The sequence below is a fragment of the Balaenoptera physalus genome, assembly GCF_965194825.1.
Source record: "Balaenoptera physalus genome assembly, chromosome: 4".
Taxonomy (NCBI): Eukaryota; Metazoa; Chordata; class Mammalia; order Artiodactyla; family Balaenopteridae; genus Balaenoptera; species Balaenoptera physalus.
In genome coordinates, this window is record NC_138891.1 from 25,192,902 (window position 1) to 25,211,818 (window position 18,917).

Here is an 18,917-nt window from a genome sequence, read left to right on the forward strand (position 1 = left end):
AATTCCTATTTTATAATCACCAGAACTTGCAGATCTTCACTGGTTATTTGTTAATATTTTTCAACAAATATTTATTGACTAACTATGACCTGTACAGTGCAATGCCAGGATATAAAATAGTAAAAGGCATGGAGTTGGCCCTTAGGAAACCCTAAAGAAATGAGATACGTGTGCAAATAACTACAATACAGTACAGTGTATGCAAAAGTGAATATTATCAGTTTTAAGGAAGAAAAAGCCACAGGCTACACTTATCAGAGGCTTCATGCAGGAGGTAGTCTTGAGTTATACTCTGAGAAATGGACAGAATTTTGGCAGAAGGAGACTGGAGAGGGGGCTGACGATTAGGAAGAATAGTTTGGCTATAGCAGAGGTTTCTGATAGGTAAGAAGTGAGTGTGAATGCCAAAAATTTGAAATGAAGCCAGATGTTGAGAGCCTTGAATGTCAGATTAAAGAGTTTGGGTTTTAAACTGCAAGCGCTGGGAAGCCGTTAAACGTTTTTGAGCAGGACAGTGACTTGATTACAGTTGGTGGGAGAATAGGTGGCAGATGAGTGGTAAAGGAAGTGCTTGTCTCCAATATTCTCCTTCCTCAAATAGGGGATCTGTGGTGTCCTTGGTGTACCTGCTTGTTCTGTTGAATTGCTGGTTTAATATTCAACTTTTCCTTTCTACCTTCTATATCAGGTTCATTTGCTTTATAAAGTAAAAGTATGTAGGACTTTAAAATTTTTACACATTCATTTAACTTTTTTTTTAAGAAGTAGATGATTTATTTATTTATTTTAAAATATCTTTATTGGAGTATAATTGCTGTACAATGTTGTGTTAGTTTCTGCTGTACAACAAAGTGTATCAGCTATATGTATACATATATCCCCATATCCCCTCCCTCTTGCGTCTCCCTCCCACCCTCCCTATACCACCCCTCTAGGTCATCACAAAGCACCGAGCTGATCTCCCTGTGCTATGTGGCTGCTTCCCTCTAGCTATCTATTTTACATTTGGTAGTATATATATGTCCATGCCACTCACTCACTTCGTCCCAGCTTCCCCTTCCCCCACTGTGTCCTCAAGTCCTTTTTCTACGTCTGCGTCTTTTTCCTGCCCTGCCACTAGGTTCATCAGTACTGACTGGAGAGGATATGGAGAAAAGGGAACCCTCTTTCACTGTTGGTGGGAATGTAAATTGATACAGCCACTATGGAGAACAATATGGAGGTTCTGTAAAAAACTAAAAATAGAATTACCATATGACCCATCAGTCCCACTACTGGGCATATACCCTGAGAAAACCATAATTCAAAAAGACACATGTACCCCAGTGTTCATTGCAGCACTATTTACAATAGCCAGGACATGGAAGCAACCTAAATGTCCATCGACAGATGAATGGATAAAGAAGATGGGGCAGATGTGACACATATATACAATGGAATATTACTCAGCCATAAAAAGGAACAAAATTGAGTTATTTGTAATGAGGTGGATGGACCTAGAGTCTGTCATACAGAGTGAAGTTAGTCAGAAGGAGAAAAATACTGTATGCTAACGCACATATATGGAATCTTTCATTTAACTTTATCTTTTCATTTAAAATGATGTGTATATGGGAGTTCCCTGGTGGCACAGTGGTTAGGATTCTGGGTTTTCACTGCCGTGGCCTGGATTCAATCCCTGGTTGGGGTACTGAGATCCTGCAAGCCGTGTGGCACAGCCAAAAAAATAATAATAATAAAATAAAATAAATGATGTGTATAATTTAAATATATAATACAAATTAATGGACTCAAATTGTTATAACTTATCAATATGGCTACTATGAAATCAACCTGCAGTCGTATGACTTAATAACTATCTCTAGTGGAATAAATGGAAATATAACCATATTCCTGGATAGAAAGACTAAATATTATAAAATTCTTGCAAATTAACTTACAGATGGAAAATAATTCCAGTTAGAATTAGAAGAAGTCTCCTTTTATGTATATGTGTGTGTGTGTGTGTGTGTTTGTGTGTGTTGGGGGATGGGATTTATAAAGTGATTCTAAAGTTCCATTGGAAGAAGAAATAGGCCTAAATCATCAAGAACATTTTCCAAGAATATTGAGGGAGGAGCTGTTAGAAAATATAAAAAACTTATAAAGCTAAAGTAATTGAAATAGTTTAATAGGTATATAAGAATGGAATGAAATAGAGTAGCCTAGAAACCTATCCTAGAATATAAGAACTTAATATATGACAAGGTGCTTACTAAATTTAGTAGGGAAAGAAAGGATCGTCCAAAACATGATGCCAGAACAACTGGTTAACTATTTTGTTAGGGAAAAGAGCAATTTTCACCATGTGTCATCCACCAAAATAAATTCCAATGGAATGAAAGTAAAGGGGTAAATGTTTAATAAAACTTTAATAGAAGTGAGTGATAATCTACTCTTAGAGTGATAAATTACAAAGGAAAAAATTGATACAGTAGATACATATAAATTTAAAACTTATGTATGCAAAAATAAACACCATAAACAAAATTAAAAAGCAAATAAAAACAAACTTGGAAACATTTGCAACAAAACGACAAATGGTTAATATCCTTAACATATAAATAGTTCATGAGTCAATTACTAAAACTCAACTACTATTACTAAAATTGTAATAGCAAAATGGGAGAGTGAACAATATGAGTGAAAAAAATCACAGAAAAAGAAATAATGATGGATAATATACACATGAAAAACTTTTCACCCACAATAAAGAAATGCAATTTAAAATAAGAAACAAGTGGATTACACTGCATTCAATGTTAGAGGGAATGTTCATTCGTGTAACCTTTCTAGAACAGTTTAGTAATACATATCAATAATCTTCAAAAAGTCCTTTGACTTAATAATTTCACTTATTATCTATCCTGATGAAATAATCAGAAAGTCAGACAAGAAGTTGTGTGCCAAAATGCTCATCATAGCAATGTTTATAGAACAAAAAAAAACAACTTAGTTGTTCAACAAAGGGGTAATAAACTGGGATACACCCTAAATGAAGTAAAATGTACTATTAAAAAATAAAGTTTTTAGTGTTTTAGTAATAATGACATGGAAATGAGGATACAAAATTGTATATATACATATGAATCTAATTTGTTTAAAACACACACGCACACACATGCACACATGCACGCACACACACACGTGCACACACACACACGCATTCAAAAAGGACTTCGTCCTCCAGATCCCTAGAATATGTATGTATTTATAGACTTCGAGATTTTTTAAAAAGCCCTATTTTTTTGAAAGAATGACAAAAAAGAAAGGCATCATAATATTAAAGTAATTAAATGGGTAGTATACTTACAAGAGATTTATATATATATTCATATTTTTCAGTATTTCTAGTGGTTGGACTGTCTACATTTTATATTTTATTTGATATGCCTATAATTCTCAGGGGAGTAGAATTCAGGAAATTTCATTAGCTAATTTCACATAGGTTTGTTTTTTTTTTTTAGCATCTTTATTGGAGTATAATTGCTTTACAATGGTGTGTACAATGGTCTGCTCTATAACAAAGTTAATCAGCTATACATATACATATATCCCCATTTCTCCTCCCTCTTGCATCTCCCTCCCTATCCCACCCCTCTAGGTGGTCACAAAGCACCGAGCTGATCTCCCTGTGCATGACTCTTTTTGAATTATGGTTTTCTCAGGGTATATGTTCAGTAGTGGGATTGCTGGATCGTATGGTAGTTCTATTTTTAGTTTTTTAAGGAACCTCCATACTGTTCTCCATAGTGGCTGTATCAATTTACATGTAACAGGAAAACAAAACTGAACCACTCACTCATTATATCTGGAATATTTTGTTAATTATAAGATGTCTCAACCATATGTAGAATGCTTCCTTTCAGCAAATACTAGCTATTTATAGACTGAAACACAAGGCCTGAAATAAGTTCAAGATGTTTTAAAATTAAAGAAGCAGTACTTTCATGAAATGGTATCCAGGGAATTATTTTATGGACTTTGGCATTCATCAGCGGATGTCACTTGCTTCATTTGTAAAGTTCATAAAGCTGCACCACTTGAATAGTCTTTCTTCATTATTTCTTCAGTATTTCTTTTCTCTTGGAACTCTGTATCCCATTATGTAATTTTTCTCATTTTCCAAATGATCTAAGCCTCACTTTTGAAGTGCTTGGTAATCATTTCTTCCATTAATTCTATGAGACTATATTCTGCAATTTTTTCGTGCTTTGTATTCATTCTTACCTTTCACAGGGCCTTAAACTTTTAGCCCGACAACTCTAGGAATTTCCAAGGCCCAGTTCTTGGCCTAATGCTCTTAACTTTCTGTATTTACATCCTCAGAGAGCAGATTCCTTTTTAGAGTGTTAAGTACTACCATAAATATGGTTACCTCTAGGAACCTAATTTCTTACTCTTTCTCTAGTTTGGTACCTCTCCAGATCTTAGAAGTATTTTGCCAAACTTGAAATCAAATGTTGCCGAAAAGTAGAACATATCTTTTCCCTTACGCTAGCATCCATTTCCAGTTTCTCTTTCATTGCTGGTCACATCAACATCTTAGCCCTCTAGACTATTAACCCTGAGCTCCTTTCTCACCGTCATTCCCCTCAGGAACTTTGGTCAAACTAACCATAAAACAGGTGGCCCTTCATTGAAACACATTTTACATGAGTGGTTATTATAATTTGCTAGAAAATTGTCCTGTTAAAATAAGTGGCAGTGGAAAATATGCTGTTTTTTATCTCTCCTGTTCACACTATTACATAATCAGGGCTCTGCTATTTTCCATAAATTAGGAATTCATTTTTTTAAATTATGTGCATATTTCTATTTGGAAGACCAAATCTATAATATTAAATGACTAGTAGGAAAGAGAATTTTGGAATATTATCTCCATGCATGTAAAAAAATGAATACATATCAAAGATTTGATTTAACTTATTAAGGGAACCAGGCAAATATTACAGCAGGTTCAGAGTATCTTCTTGCATTTTTATTTGTAACAGGCTGACCTCTGGGAATTTGGATTCTCTTTTTGCAAGTACAGTATCCATTAATTTGTACAAATTATGTTATTGTGGGGTCCTTTTCTCACCTTTCCTGGAAATATTTTCTTCTTCTTAGAAAAAAGTGTATCTTTGTATCTCAGGTTTACTTGTTTTTTAATGAGGCCTTAACTAACTTGGGAAAGAAATTCAGGAGAAACCAGTTATACTGTTTTTCTTAACTAAATGTTTACTTTATTCTAAAAAAATATTTAATCACCTTTTATTACTGGTGATATTATGAGATCTTACAATTTCACTGGGGGAAAGGTAAATATATATATGTATGTGTATATATATATGTACATACACACATTTATATATATATGTTCTGAGGTAAGAAGTATAGTACTAGATGACTGGAGATAATAAATTTCTGTAGAGCCCAGGATAGACAAAAAAATTTTAATTGTACTTATACCATTGGAAAGAAGTAGTTAAGTAGATAATTTACTTGGTGTTCATTCGTCAGATTCTTACTGTAGACAGGGCACTGTGCTGAGTCCTGGGCTAGGGGTGGGGAGAGTATGATACAGATTTGTACACTTTATAGTTTTTGCCCTTTAAAAGGAGCTTATGTATGGTTGGCAAAAGAAAGTTCATAAAATGCTAAGTATAAGTAAAAGATGGTGCATAAGCATTATAAAATAACCATGATTGGCAGTTCATCAAGGGATGCAGATGATACGGTTAAGCTTAATCCTTTGATGAAGAAAATTGGCTAAAAGCTTAATTTTAAAGGATGAGTGAGATCTAGATATAGAATATTGGAGATGAAGTTAGATTCTTAATGAAACAATTTCTCTATTCTTTAATTTTAAATGTAGACAAAACAACATTGATTACCTCTATTGATGAAATGCAGAAAACTGGGTTTTTAGTCTCAGATTTGCCACTAATCAGCTGTGTAATCTTGGACAGTCAAGACTTTTAGAGTAAGAGAGGATCTTTAAACTTTTCAGCCAGTTGTTTCTCTATCTAGGTTAACCCCTCAGTGCTTTGATATGTTCAACTATAAAATGGGAATAGTTATTTCCTTAATTTCACTGGGTATTAGGAAATGAAATTCTGTCATATAAATTTTCAGTGTCATCATAATTATTTTTCAGATGACTGAACTAGGCTGGCATATTTAAGAAATATATTAAAAAATTTGTATTATACCAAAACGTTTACTTACTATTATTTACAGATTGAAAACTGTAACTATGCAGTGGAACTTGGGAAGAATAAGGCCAAATTCTCCTTGGTTGGCATTGCTGGGCAGGACTTAAATGAAGGGAATTCCACACTTACTCTGGCACTGGTGTGGCAGCTGATGAGAAGGTAAAGGCCGATTTGTTTGTGACATCACTGTCCGTTTCCTTCAACAAGTCACTGAACTAAAACTTTAGCTATTTTTGAAGAATAGCAAACACAGAAGAAACATACAATGTGAAATATATTAATTTTTAAATGATTTGTTGTTGATAATAAATTTTTTATAAATTATATTTTGTTTTAAAAGTGGGTCAATCTCTAGAAACACAATTACTTTTATTAATGCCTCTGAAACACTGCTTTGTAAGGAGTTGTTTTAATTTTTAAAAATACCATTTAGTAGTTTTTGTTTCTGATTACTAAGCTCTGTACTAGAGCTTACCAGACTAAAATTAGAAATATTTATTAGAACTGAAATATTTCTTAAATATTCATCTAAATATTGATATAAATGATGTGAGAGCAAATTTACCCCTTTCAGTCTTAAATATGTATCTCTTCTGTTACAGGTACACGTTGAATGTGTTATCGGATCTTGGAGAGGGTGAAAAAGTAAATGATGCAATTATCATTGAATGGGTCAATCAGACTCTTAAAAGTGCAAACAAAAATACTTTTATTTCCAGCTTCAAGGTAATCAAAAGCTATTTAAAAATTTGGGGGCGGGGAAGAAACTAAGTTTAAGAAGGAATTTGTATTGGGAATTACATTGGTTTAGGTTTAGAATTACATCAATGTTGTATCTCAGAAACACACAATTGATGAGCTTAGGTATACTAATTATTTGGCATGTGTAAACCAGAAATATTCAGTTTGAATTCTTATATTTTTGACTGGTTAGCCTATTGAGTATAAATGCAGGTTAATATTATCGGACTTCAGTCATCTAATCTTAAAAAAGAAATTGAGCCAAAAATCCAATTGTCAAATGAAAAAAGAAAGATAAAAAGACATTGCTTATATAGGACCTATAATGTTTTGTGCTCCCCAGCAGCAGTCTCAGAATTGTATTGACATCATTTCCAAGGCATAACAGAGCCAGCCAAACCGATTCAAGTGGGAATTGAGAAAACTGGTAGGAAAAACAAAATCTTGTCATCTGGCTTCATAATGGCACTTAACACTCACTTCCGAGCATTTGTAGATGATTCATAAAGCACTCAAAATGTAGTCTGCACATACATACCGACTAATTCTCATGCATTTCCATTGTGTTTTGTTTTTGCATGCAAGCTGATATTAGCTACAAATAAGCATGTCTGCTTGTACACATTCGTTCAGTGAACCTTGTGTTTGTGATTTTATTATATGTGAAAAATTAGCCATCAATTTGTATTTTTTTAGTGAAATAAGAGTGCAAATAGATGAAACCCTAAGCTCTCCCAAGAGTTATCTAACCATCTTTATTTTCTTCTTTGCCTTTGCTATATATGTTTGAGAACATGGTAGAGCAGAAGAAATGTCAGAAATTGATAAATTCAATCTTCTGTTCTTTACCGAAAACTGAGCCCCAAAGCGGACAGCTGGATGTTGACAGAGATGTTGCCTGAGTCCTAGTTCAACTGTTTCTTTCTTTTCCATCTTGGAAGGAACTAATGACATTGAGTTTTTGTTGTTGCTTTTTTTTTTAAAAAAAAGAATTTTTAGTCCATGATTTGTCTTTATATATTTTAGATATAAAACACAACTTAAAATGTAAAACAGGAAAGGGGACATATAAAACTCTCTAATTGACAGTTACTCTTTAAAATTGTTATACTGAATTATATACATTTGTACATTAATTTGTGAAAAATAACAAGCAGGTATATCATTAAAGTAAATACAATGAGAAAATATTTAGAAGCACATTAATAAATATTTATTGAGCTCTAACTATTAAGTAACATTTTTGGTAAAGAAAAAGATGTAAGAAATTATTTTGGCTCTCACAGTGTTTGCCATTTACTTCAAAGACAAAATTTGTATAACTGAGAAGGTAACAATCCTACAGGGTAAATGTTAAAATCCAAAGAAATAATACAACTAATATGGAAAAATCTAACTGATCATTTCCAACTGAATGGTTAGTGGAGACAGTTGGACTTTATTTGAGCATCAGAGATGGAAGCAGGATTTGAATTGGTGGAAAACAAGAGGGTAATAATAAGCTAGAAGGGGGTCCACCTTGAATAAAGGCAAGTCTGAGAAGGTTAGGAGAAATAGTCTGGCTAGACAGGATTGTTCCTAAGGGATATAGTGCAAGGTATAGGCTGGGCCAAGACTGTGGAGGAATCTGGCCTTAAAAAGGACATTGATAAGGGGAGTAACGTAAGCACAGTACTTTAGGAATACTGTTCTGAAGGTAGGGAGCAGGATGGGTTGGAGCAAGAGTGGTGTAAGTGCAAGGAAAGTGCTGAGGCAGAACTCAAGGTGTGAGGTGATAAGGATCCTGGGTAGGGGTGGCAGATGGGCACTGGGAACTTTAAGAATGGATAGTTATTTGCAAAAGAACAGGTAGGGTTTGGCTTCTTGACTTAGGGAAGCACAGGAAAGAGAGAGGAGTTAAAACTGGATGTTTGGGGCCTGGGTAACTGGAGAACTGATAACAAAAATGGGGATGTCTGAGGTGCAGCTGCTTTCTAAAAAAGGCAATGAATTCAGTTTTAAGCTTATTGAATTTGAGGTAATTTTCAGGAAATGAAGAGTTGGATGAAAAGAGATATTAAAACTAGAATTACAAGCTTGGTGATCAGTTGAATAGAAGAGAAAGTTGAAAAATGGGAGTACACAACCCATTTAAGGGAGAGAGCTCACAGAGAAAAGCAGACTTGAGACTATGGTTTTACTAGAACTGAGGTGGTAGAAACATATTGCACAAGTGCTTGGCATTTATATATGCTTGATAATAAAACCTTTAAACAGAATATAAATAAGAAATATAGCAGTGCATGCTAAAAAATAGTTGGGCTGGGGAGGTTTTTTCCAACTCAGTGTGTTATATTTGAAAGCTATGATAAATGGTACTAGTAAGAACCTATTAATCATAATCAAGGCAGTGCTGTACCCAGAAATTTTAGAAAAGACAAATTTACCCGTTTTAGTTGCAAAGTAATTTTTCCTCACCAAGAAGATGAGGAGGTGGTATATCAGCTAATGACAATAATCATAATTACCATTTATTGAGTCCTATGTGTCATTATGCTAAGCATTTCACACATTGTTGTTTCTTTTAGTTCTCTCAACTCTATAAGCAAAAAGGTGAGCATTAGAAAAGTTAAATACCTTGTCCACTGTCATCAACTATTAAGCAGAAAGCTGGATTTCATATCCAGATCTAACTGCAGGCTGAAAGCCAAGCTATGGAGTTGTATGGCCCCGGGTTTGACACAGGCTTAGCCACTTCTTAGCTATGTGACATACTGCTCATTCATTCCATAAATATTCAAAGCTTACTCCGTGTCAGGTACTTTGCTAGGTGCTGTGACTACAAAATGCTCTCAAAGAGCTCACTGTTTAGGAAAGGAGGCAAATAAGAAAACAGGAATCACAGTATGGGGTGTTAGCAGTGCTACAGAAGTCAGCTAAGGAGAATAGGGAGCATGTGAGGAGGGCATGTGTTTTCCAGAAATCTTAGCAGTTTATACTAACAGCTGGGTTACATCTCTTGATGAATAAAACTGATTTTATCTCTGGCTCACATTTAGTATCTGTGTAACCTTGGGCAAATTATTAATTTCTCTATACCTGAGTTACCCCATATTTAAAATGGAGGTATTAATAGTATCTATCTTCTGGGTCTGTTGTCAAGCTAAATAAGTTAACACATGTAAATAGCTCAGTCATACCTGGCACACATTAAGGGCTCAATAAATGGAGCTTACTACACTACACTACTGGTACTGCCAATATATAAAGGGCATCGTGGAGAGGTTCCTGTTGTGATTTTTTTAGGGAATTCTGGCGGCCACAACACTGTTTTTCCACTTTTATTTTCAAAAGTGACAGGAGGAACAATGGAATGGAATGTCCTACTAGTTATGTATATCAAATTAAGAGAAGAGATGGTACAACTCACTAACTTGAAAATCAAGGGCTTCCCTGGGGGCTTGGTGGTTAAGAATCCGCCTGCCAATGCAGGAGACACAGGTTCGAGCCCTGGCCCAGGAAGATCCCACATGCAGTGGAGCAACTAAGCCCGTGTGCCACAACTACTGAGCCCGCGTGCCACAACTACTGAAACCTGTGTGCCTAGAGCCCATGCTTCGCAACGAGAGAAGCCACAGCAATAAGCCTGCGCACAACGAAGAGTAGCCCCTGCTCGCCGCAACTAGAGAAAAGCCCACGTGCATCAACGAAGACGCAGTGCAGCCAAAAATAAATAAAATAAATAAATAAATATATTTTTTTAAAAAATGAAAATCAAGCCAAACTCTAGACTAGTTATCTTTAATATTCTAGAAATTCTTTTTGCTTAAGTAATTTCTATATGATTAACTTAAGGAAAGTGAAAGAAAAATTATGAAAATGTATTTATATACTAAACCAAGGGTTTTACAATAACCCCTGCCCTTTTTGCAGTAAAATGTCTTTCACTGATAATATGCAAATCAGGGGAGCTGGAAGATCGGCCTGTTTTTTTTGGAAATAGGAAGATAAGGAATCCACTATCTTTAGAAACTTAAATTTTTCATTCAACTCAGTAAAAGTTTTTCTCAAGGTGAATCATAAGGAAATAGGTGGAAAAACCGTTGTTTCCTAAATCTAAGTTAAGAAATATTTAAAATACCACAAAAGGGTATAAACTTTCAGCTATAAGATGAATAAGGTCTGAGAATCTAATATATAACATGGTGGCTATAGTTAACACTCTTTTGTATAACTGAGATTTGCTAAGAGAGTAGAACTTAAATGTTTTCACACACACACACACACACACACACACACACACCACACAAAATACATACATAAGTGAGGGTGATGGATGTATTAATTAATTAGATGGGAGGGATCTTATCAAATCATCAAGATGTACACGTTAAGTACCTTACAATTTTATTTGTCAATTTTAACTCAATAAAGCTGAATAAAAAACAAAACAATTTTCCCCAAACTTAAAAAAACCCTCATAAATATGTAAACAAGTAATCAAAATATAGCACAATTAAGCCACTTGTCTGATTGTGAATCATCATAGAAATATTATATGAAAAGCACATAGAAATTTTTAATTTATTATAGAATGACATGCATGTTAAGCTTTAATTTTAGAGAGTATAACAGTGTACATTAGAGTCTTCTAGAAAGCTTATTAAAAATGTAGATTCCTAGCCCCATCCACAAATAATCTGACATTACTTTGAGTGCAAGGATTAATTTGTGCTTTTACTAAGCACCTCAGGTGATTTTCATGTAGGCGGTCTGCAGGCTACACATTGAGAACGTATGTGTGAGAGTTTTTCAGAAATAGAAAAGATGCCCAAAAACCAGATCTGGATTACCAGCATCATATAGACTTAAGGACCCTTATTATTTTTATCCCTCTATTTCTACTTCACCCCCAAAAATCTGTTTCATAAAATGAACATTCCTGAAAATGAAGAATATAAATTTTTCTAAAATTAATAAATGTAATAGATCATGGCCCCAAAAAGAACTTTGTACTCTTCACATGGCTTCAAATTGTTTTATCAAACATTTATTAAGAACCGCATTTGGGGGGCTTTCCTGGTGGCGCGGTGGTTAAGAATCTGCCTGCCAATGCAGGGGACACGGGTTAGTGCCCTGGTCTGGGAAGATCCCACATGCCACGGAGCAACTAAGCCCGTGCGCCACAACTACTGAGCCTGCATTCTAGAGCCCGTGAGCCACAACTACTGAAGCCTATGCGCCTAGAGCCCGTGCTCTGCAACAAGAGAAGCCACTACAATGAGAAGCCAGCGCACCACAACTAGAGAAAGCCCGCGCGCAGCGAAGACCCAATGCAGCCAAAAATAAGTAAATAAATTAAAAAAAAAAAAAAAAGAACCACTTTTGGCCAGGAACTGTACTAAATGTCTTCATTTATCTTAATATTCCCAAGAATCCTGTGACAGTTCCATTGTAGTGATTAGGAATGGGTGCTTTTGGCTTCAAGTAACAGAAACTCAAAGTGATTTAAACCAAAAGTAAAGGCACAGAACAATAGCAAAGATCCAGAGGCAGGGTAGACATTAGGATTGGTTGAGCCAGTAATTGAGGAATGTCAATCAGCTTTTGTCCATCTCTGCTTTGCCGTCTAAAGTGGTTTCCTCTAAAGTTGGTTTTCCTCTTGCTCATTGGATAGCTGCTGGCTGTGCCAGAGGTTTCATCCTCTCATTCACATTCAGGACGGGGTGTTGCTAGCTTTCCATAGCTCTTCCGGGATAGTAAGGGCCTCACATTAAATTAAATTAAATTAAGTTAAATTAAATTAGTGATTGCCAAATAAATCACTGTGGCAATCAGATGGGATTCCTCCCTTTGGCTTTTTTAGACTATTTTTTCCAACCTTTTTTCATTATTGTTTGCCTAATGAGTCTTTTAGACATTTTCTTCCTAAATTCCCCTCCCCCCATGAAATTTTAATGCCATAGATATTAGTATATCTGTTATTCACTGTATTGCTCTATACATAAAAAGAATAAGTTTATCACCTTACCCGCAGAATAAACGGTCTACACTAATTCAGGGTCGCTCTTGGAGCTGTGGATGGGGTTAATTTTCCTTGAAGCACACGTCCATATATGGATACAGAGCAAACATGTGGGTTCTGGTAGGATGGAGAAAGTAGTAAGGAGTGGATTCTGGGTAGGCAAGCGACAGTTGTTACTATTCATGCTGAGAGACAAAACAAATAATTTGTTCAAGTGCTGGTAAGTTGTACAATCAATTCAGACCAGGATTTCTGACTTCAGTAGCAGTGTTCTATCCACTAGAATTTCGTTGTCCATTTTTAGTTGCCTTGGAGGAAACTTCAAAAGTGGAGAGAATCTTGGGCGTTAGAGTCAGACAGTCGTGGGTTCAAATACTGGTTCTGTACGTACTGGTTGTGTGAACAGGTCTTTTGAGCTTTCTGACCTTCATGTTCTTCATTTTAAAATGAGAGATTATAATTTCTTTATTACTAGGCTGTTAGGATTAAACAAACTGAACATGTAAAGCAACAAGAATAATGCCTTTATAAATATTAGTTCCTTTCCACTATTATTTTAATTTTTCTTTCTGAAAAATATTAAGTGAAGGCTTAGGAGTCCATGGTGTAAGAAGAAGAATGTTACTAGAATTTGCAAAACTATTCACTTAAAATTCATCTCCTACTCCCTTTCAAAAGTTGTTTATTTTTTACAGAATGGATACTGTAGTTAGCATACTTTAGGAATTGTCACATCCACAAACCTTATTCCAGGTATGATGACAATTCTCTATACTGTAAGCTCTGTAAGGATGAAAGGAAAAGCATATTTTACATGGTTTGTGATGTATGTTGTTTGCAGAATAGCTGAATGTTAAGTATAATGAAAATTTATAAATTGATTTTAGTTATATGGTTATGATCTTCTGGTCTGACATTTACAAAAGATGTTTATGAATGTTCATCTATTCTTTCTTTTCTAGGACAAATCTATTAGCACTAGTTTACCTGTCTTGGATTTAATAGATGCCATTGCACCAAATGCAGTTCGTCAAGAAATGATCAAGAGAGAAGACCTTTCTGATGAGGACAAGCTGAACAATGCTAAGTAAGCCTTTATGGTTTATATTAGAACATAGTGGCTCTTTTGTTCTTAATCCTTGCAGGTGAGGCTATTATGTCCTTAAAATTCACAGTTTTAAGTACAATTTATGTGAGGAATATGATTTAAAGACTCACAAACTTAACTTTCTTGTAAAGTTAACCTTGTCAAAATGTTTCATTCTTTTGTTAACATATATTAAGTGAAAACAAATAGCAAGATATTTTTCTTGTCTTTTCAAGATACGCCATTTCAGTTGCTCGAAAGATCGGTGCCCGGATATATGCCTTACCTGATGACCTCGTGGAAGTGAAACCCAAGATGGTTATGACAGTGTTTGCATGCTTAATGGGAAAAGGACTGAACAAAATAAAATAATGAAACATTTATTATGATTTTCTGCCACATTAAACACATTGAATGCCTCACAGTTTACAGAATTCTGAAATGTAGTGGGTATTAAAACCAGAGATTATTTGTATGCTCAACACAGTTGTATGAATCATTAATGAATTTAATATCCTGTTCATACTAGCTAGGATTTGTTGACAATTAATTTACCAGTCGATATTAATAAGAGTGTGTTCATTTTCAAGATGATATTTATGATTAAATTATTGTTTCCTGGAAGTCTCATTAAAACAAGACTAATTCATTCTTTTTCATGGTTCAAAAATGATCAATGCAAAACTTTTTCTGCAGGTCCTGCTGTGAAATGTGTTTTGATTTTGTGTGTCTGTTGATTTTGATCATAAATGTATTCAAAGTCATAATCCAGTTTAATCCTTTTATTTTTTTCCTTCAACTATGTGAAGTGGTCCAAAACTTTAACTTTTCTGTAAATTTCTATACTGTCTAAAATTTTTAAGTGACAAGTATTGTTCATTAACATTAAACTTTTTTATATATAAGGACTAACTCATGAATAAACTTCAGAGTACATTCTCTTGTATAAGTAGCAGGAGCTTTTTACTTAAAACTTAATTTTAACTGCATCGATACTTTACATGTACTGGTTTGGTAATACAGCTTTAACTATGACATGCAGCATATATATGTTGGTAAGACGTTATTAGAGAAATATGTGTGTACATATACATATTTTGCACCTGAATTACCCAGGTTTTCTTAAATGGTATGTATACAGTCAACTCTCCATATCTGATGCATGCATATCCAATGGTTCCACATCCACAGATTCAACCAACCGGCGACCAAAGATATTTGAAAAAAAGAATTCCAGAAAGTTCCAAAATGCAAAACTTAAATTTGCCAAGTGCCAGCAACTATTTCCATAGCATTTACATTGTATTTACAACTATTTACATAGTATATTAGGTATAAGTTATCTAGAGATGATTTAAAGTACACGCAAGGGTGTGTGTAGGTTATATGCAAATACTAAGCTGTTTTATATAAAGGATTTGAGCATCTGCGGATTTTGGTATCCTTGGGGGGGGTCCTGGAACCAGTCCTCTGGATACTGAAGGATGACTGTATTGGTCAGTTAACCAACATTAAGTAATTATTGTGCTCCCACTAGGTGCGTAACACTTTTCAGTTTGTAGCTATCTGGTACATGAAGATTTCTTTTAGAAATATTCATTTTGGATGTGCATATAGTTACTTTTCAACTGACTTCAAACACTGGCTACAGCTCTCAAAACATGTTGATACCATATTATTAGCTTCATATTACACGTGCTAATTTTTGATATTCTAGCCCTAAATAATTTAGAGTATGCCCACTGAATATCTTTAGTAGAAAGTAACACAAAGCTAATATTCAACATATTTTCACATTTTTCCCAGTTTCCTTCAAATTGGCAATGTTTGGTTAATGCTTACGTTACTTGGCAGTAGCTATGCTTCAGACCTATTTTTGTCTGAATTTTTTAGCAGTAGACCGATTCTGCTAACAATTGAGTTCAGAAGTTTACTTCCTTCATCTTCCACTGTTAGTGCCAGTGACCAGTACTGCTGTGCAACAAAAAATGCTGTCACTTTATCTCACTGGGAATGAGTAGTCTAAACCCCCCTTCTACCATGGATTAAAACATACATGATGGTAAGAGTACGACTACTCATGTGTTTAGAATAGAATTTTTTAAATGAAATCATCAACAGGTGGAACTTTGAAATATATTCTACAAAAGAGATTTCCTTTATCATTTGACGATTGTTTTCTTACATGAAGATTAAAATATGTTCTTGCTCTTTTGTGATATTATTTAAATCCTTTCCTCTTGATTTTTTCACCATTATATTCACTAAGTTATCTGATTTACATGGAATTTGGCACTTTAGAGTGTTCTTTTTCTCACAAAATATATTTAATAAAAATTCTGTGTATGTACAAATGTGTCAGTATTTATTTCATTTAAAGAAAAATATATAACCTGGAAAATTAATATATCATAAACTTATTTTCCAGAAAAGAAAAGAGAACAATTCCTACACTAATGAGTAAAGCAACAACAAAAAATTTATTGTTTTGGGAGGAGTGAAGATGGTTCTATGATTCTTTAACAGGAAGAATTTTAGGAAAGACCAAGTACATGATTACTACAAATTTAGTTTGTGATGAAATAATTTGAGTTAATCAACATAAATTTGTCTATTATGATCCGGGTATGATACTAGACACTGGGGATTCAGCTGAGAAAAATACAAAGTTTTCTGGCCTCATGAATCTTATTTCCTAGTGGAGAAAGAGAGACAGTAAACAAATAGGATTTGTAGATGGTGATAAATGCACTAAGAGAAATAAAACAGGGAAATGTGATAGAGACTTAGGAACTGGGGTGAAGATGCTTTTAGTTTGGGTGGGTCAGGGAAGGTCTCTCTAAGGTTGTGATAGGCTGAGGTATGCATGGTAGGAGGAGCAGCCAGATGATAACTTCAGTAGAAGGAACAAGTGCAAAGGCTGTGAGGCAGGAAGAGTCTTGCAGGCATTTTAAGAAAAGAAATAGGTAAATGTGGCCTAAAAGTAGTGAGGGAGAGGTAGAGAGTTCGGAGATGAAGACAGGGTCTATTACTTATAGGTCTAGATCTGAACGTGGATTTTCTCTTCTCCATCACAACTGGAGTTGTGATGGCTCTTCAGTATATGAGGTTCGGTGAGTTGCTTTAAGTAACGTGCTGCTTCTGAATCTTGCATGTTCATCATAGCTCTATCATCGGTTTCCACATCACAGATGAAAAATAAATCATATAGAGGATCTTAAAATACCCCAATTTACACTGGATGAAAAAGGATCCGAGAAACAAGAGAGAATATTCTGCATCTGAGATGATTCGAAAAGACTTCTGAAGATACAGTTGCAACACTAGCTTACTTTGAAGGAGGAAAAACCCTCTAATACTTTGGAATGCCTCCTAGGATTATCTCTTAAAGTAAATTGGAATTCGCCTGAATCTAAGAAATCAGTCCAGCCCCGGTGGGAGCCTTATGAAAAAGGAATCACCTAAACCCAGAAGCTTGAAAAAACTTCAGATTAAAATGGTTTCTATAGTTCTGAGCCATCTGAATTTTTACCCTTAAACACTCTGGAACTTTTGGATGGGTCTGGGTTAGAGTTGTTCTGCTACTGAGAAAAAAATTTTACTGGACTACCAAGAGTGTGTAAGCACACTCACGTAAACCCAAATATGTACCACTCTGTTCACTGGCCACAGATTTACAACGAGCAATTTTGACATTCCACTAAATACACAAACTTAGAACTATATTAAACATTAGAGAATGGGGCAGATTTATGATCTACTAGAGATAAGAAAGAAAAAGCTAAAATGATTTAATAGATAACTGTTTTGAAGTAAACACATAAAAATGTTTGGAAAGGTGGGCAATCTTGTCTACCTAAGGCCTCTTAGAGAAGATCGAAAGAGCACTGTGAATGATGAGAAAGATATATTTAGGAAATTTGGGAGTTAGAGTTGGCCGGGACAGTGATGGAACAAATCAACCTGAACAGAATAGGAAGTATTTCTCTCAAATACATGTACTCAAGTAAATTTATGTATTGCCTTAAAAACCTAAGCACTATGGGCGCAATTTAGATTTTTGCACAGTTGGCTGTGGAAAGCAATAATTATTCGAGATACAATTTCCAGTCCCCCTCCCTCAGCTTTTAAAGGTGCAAGAATCTGCTTTAAATACAAGCTTAATTTAAAAAAAAAATATTCAAGGAAGTAGCACTTACTGCACTTCGGTTAGCTTTTGCTTAAATAACGCTCATTTTCTAAAATCTGAGTTATAAACGTGAAGATGAACAAGAAACCACGGTAAGGACTATGACGTAGAGTAGATCCTAAAGATGTGCTTATCCAATGGGTACATGCGAATAAATGTATGATACTAGAAATGTTATGCCAATTTTATATCACAAAGGAGTTTTGTTTTTTTTTTTAATACGGTTTTAGAAACAAGGGTAGCTAGCCCAACATAATTACACACAGACGAACACAAGTCTGGTGGCGTGGCGAGGGCCCTGTCCTTTCTGCTTTAGGCAGAGGACAAAGGAATATGCAATAATTCAACAATTCCACGGGGGGGTTTCGACTAAACGTTAAGTCATCAGAGGCTCAGTGAACCACCCCGCTGCATGTTTAACTTGTGTGCAGCCCGAGACGGCGGGGAAATTACCTCAAACCTGCAACCCGGTTGTGCAGAGAGTACACCCGGCCATTCGCCTTTTCCTCCGAGGCTGGAAGCCGACCAGGGGGCGGTGCGCTCGCGGACCCCGCCTCCGCCCCAGGTCCCGCCCACCACCGAGCCCGCCCCGTGGTCGTCGCTCTCACCGAGCGGAAGATGACGTGAGGAGAGCTGCGAACATCTCTGGGCGCAGCT

At 35.2% G+C, this 18,917-nt stretch overlaps 1 protein-coding gene and 1 long non-coding RNA gene across 3 annotated transcripts in view; one reads left to right on the forward strand and one right to left on the reverse strand.

The window, feature by feature from the left end:
• The window catches only part of PLS1 (plastin 1), a 109,195-nt gene extending 92,770 nt beyond the window's left edge, over positions 1–16,425 (forward strand). For both annotated transcript variants that reach the window (XM_082461238.1, XM_082461239.1), the window contains exons 13-16: positions 6,265–6,398; positions 6,842–6,965; positions 13,947–14,071; positions 14,308–16,425. In XM_082461238.1, the coding sequence (XP_082317364.1) occupies positions 6,265–6,398; positions 6,842–6,965; positions 13,947–14,071; positions 14,308–14,443 (519 nt within the window). In that variant the 3' untranslated portion in view covers positions 14,444–16,425. The remainder of the gene's footprint in view (positions 1–6,264; positions 6,399–6,841; positions 6,966–13,946; positions 14,072–14,307) is intronic.
• Positions 14,668–18,900, reverse strand: LOC309660561. Its single transcript, XR_014263466.1, has 2 exons — positions 18,714–18,900; positions 14,668–17,238 (listed from the first exon to the last, which is right to left on the reverse strand). It is a non-coding gene; the product is annotated as an uncharacterized lncRNA (long non-coding RNA).
• Between the last annotated feature and the right edge of the window lie 17 nt (positions 18,901–18,917).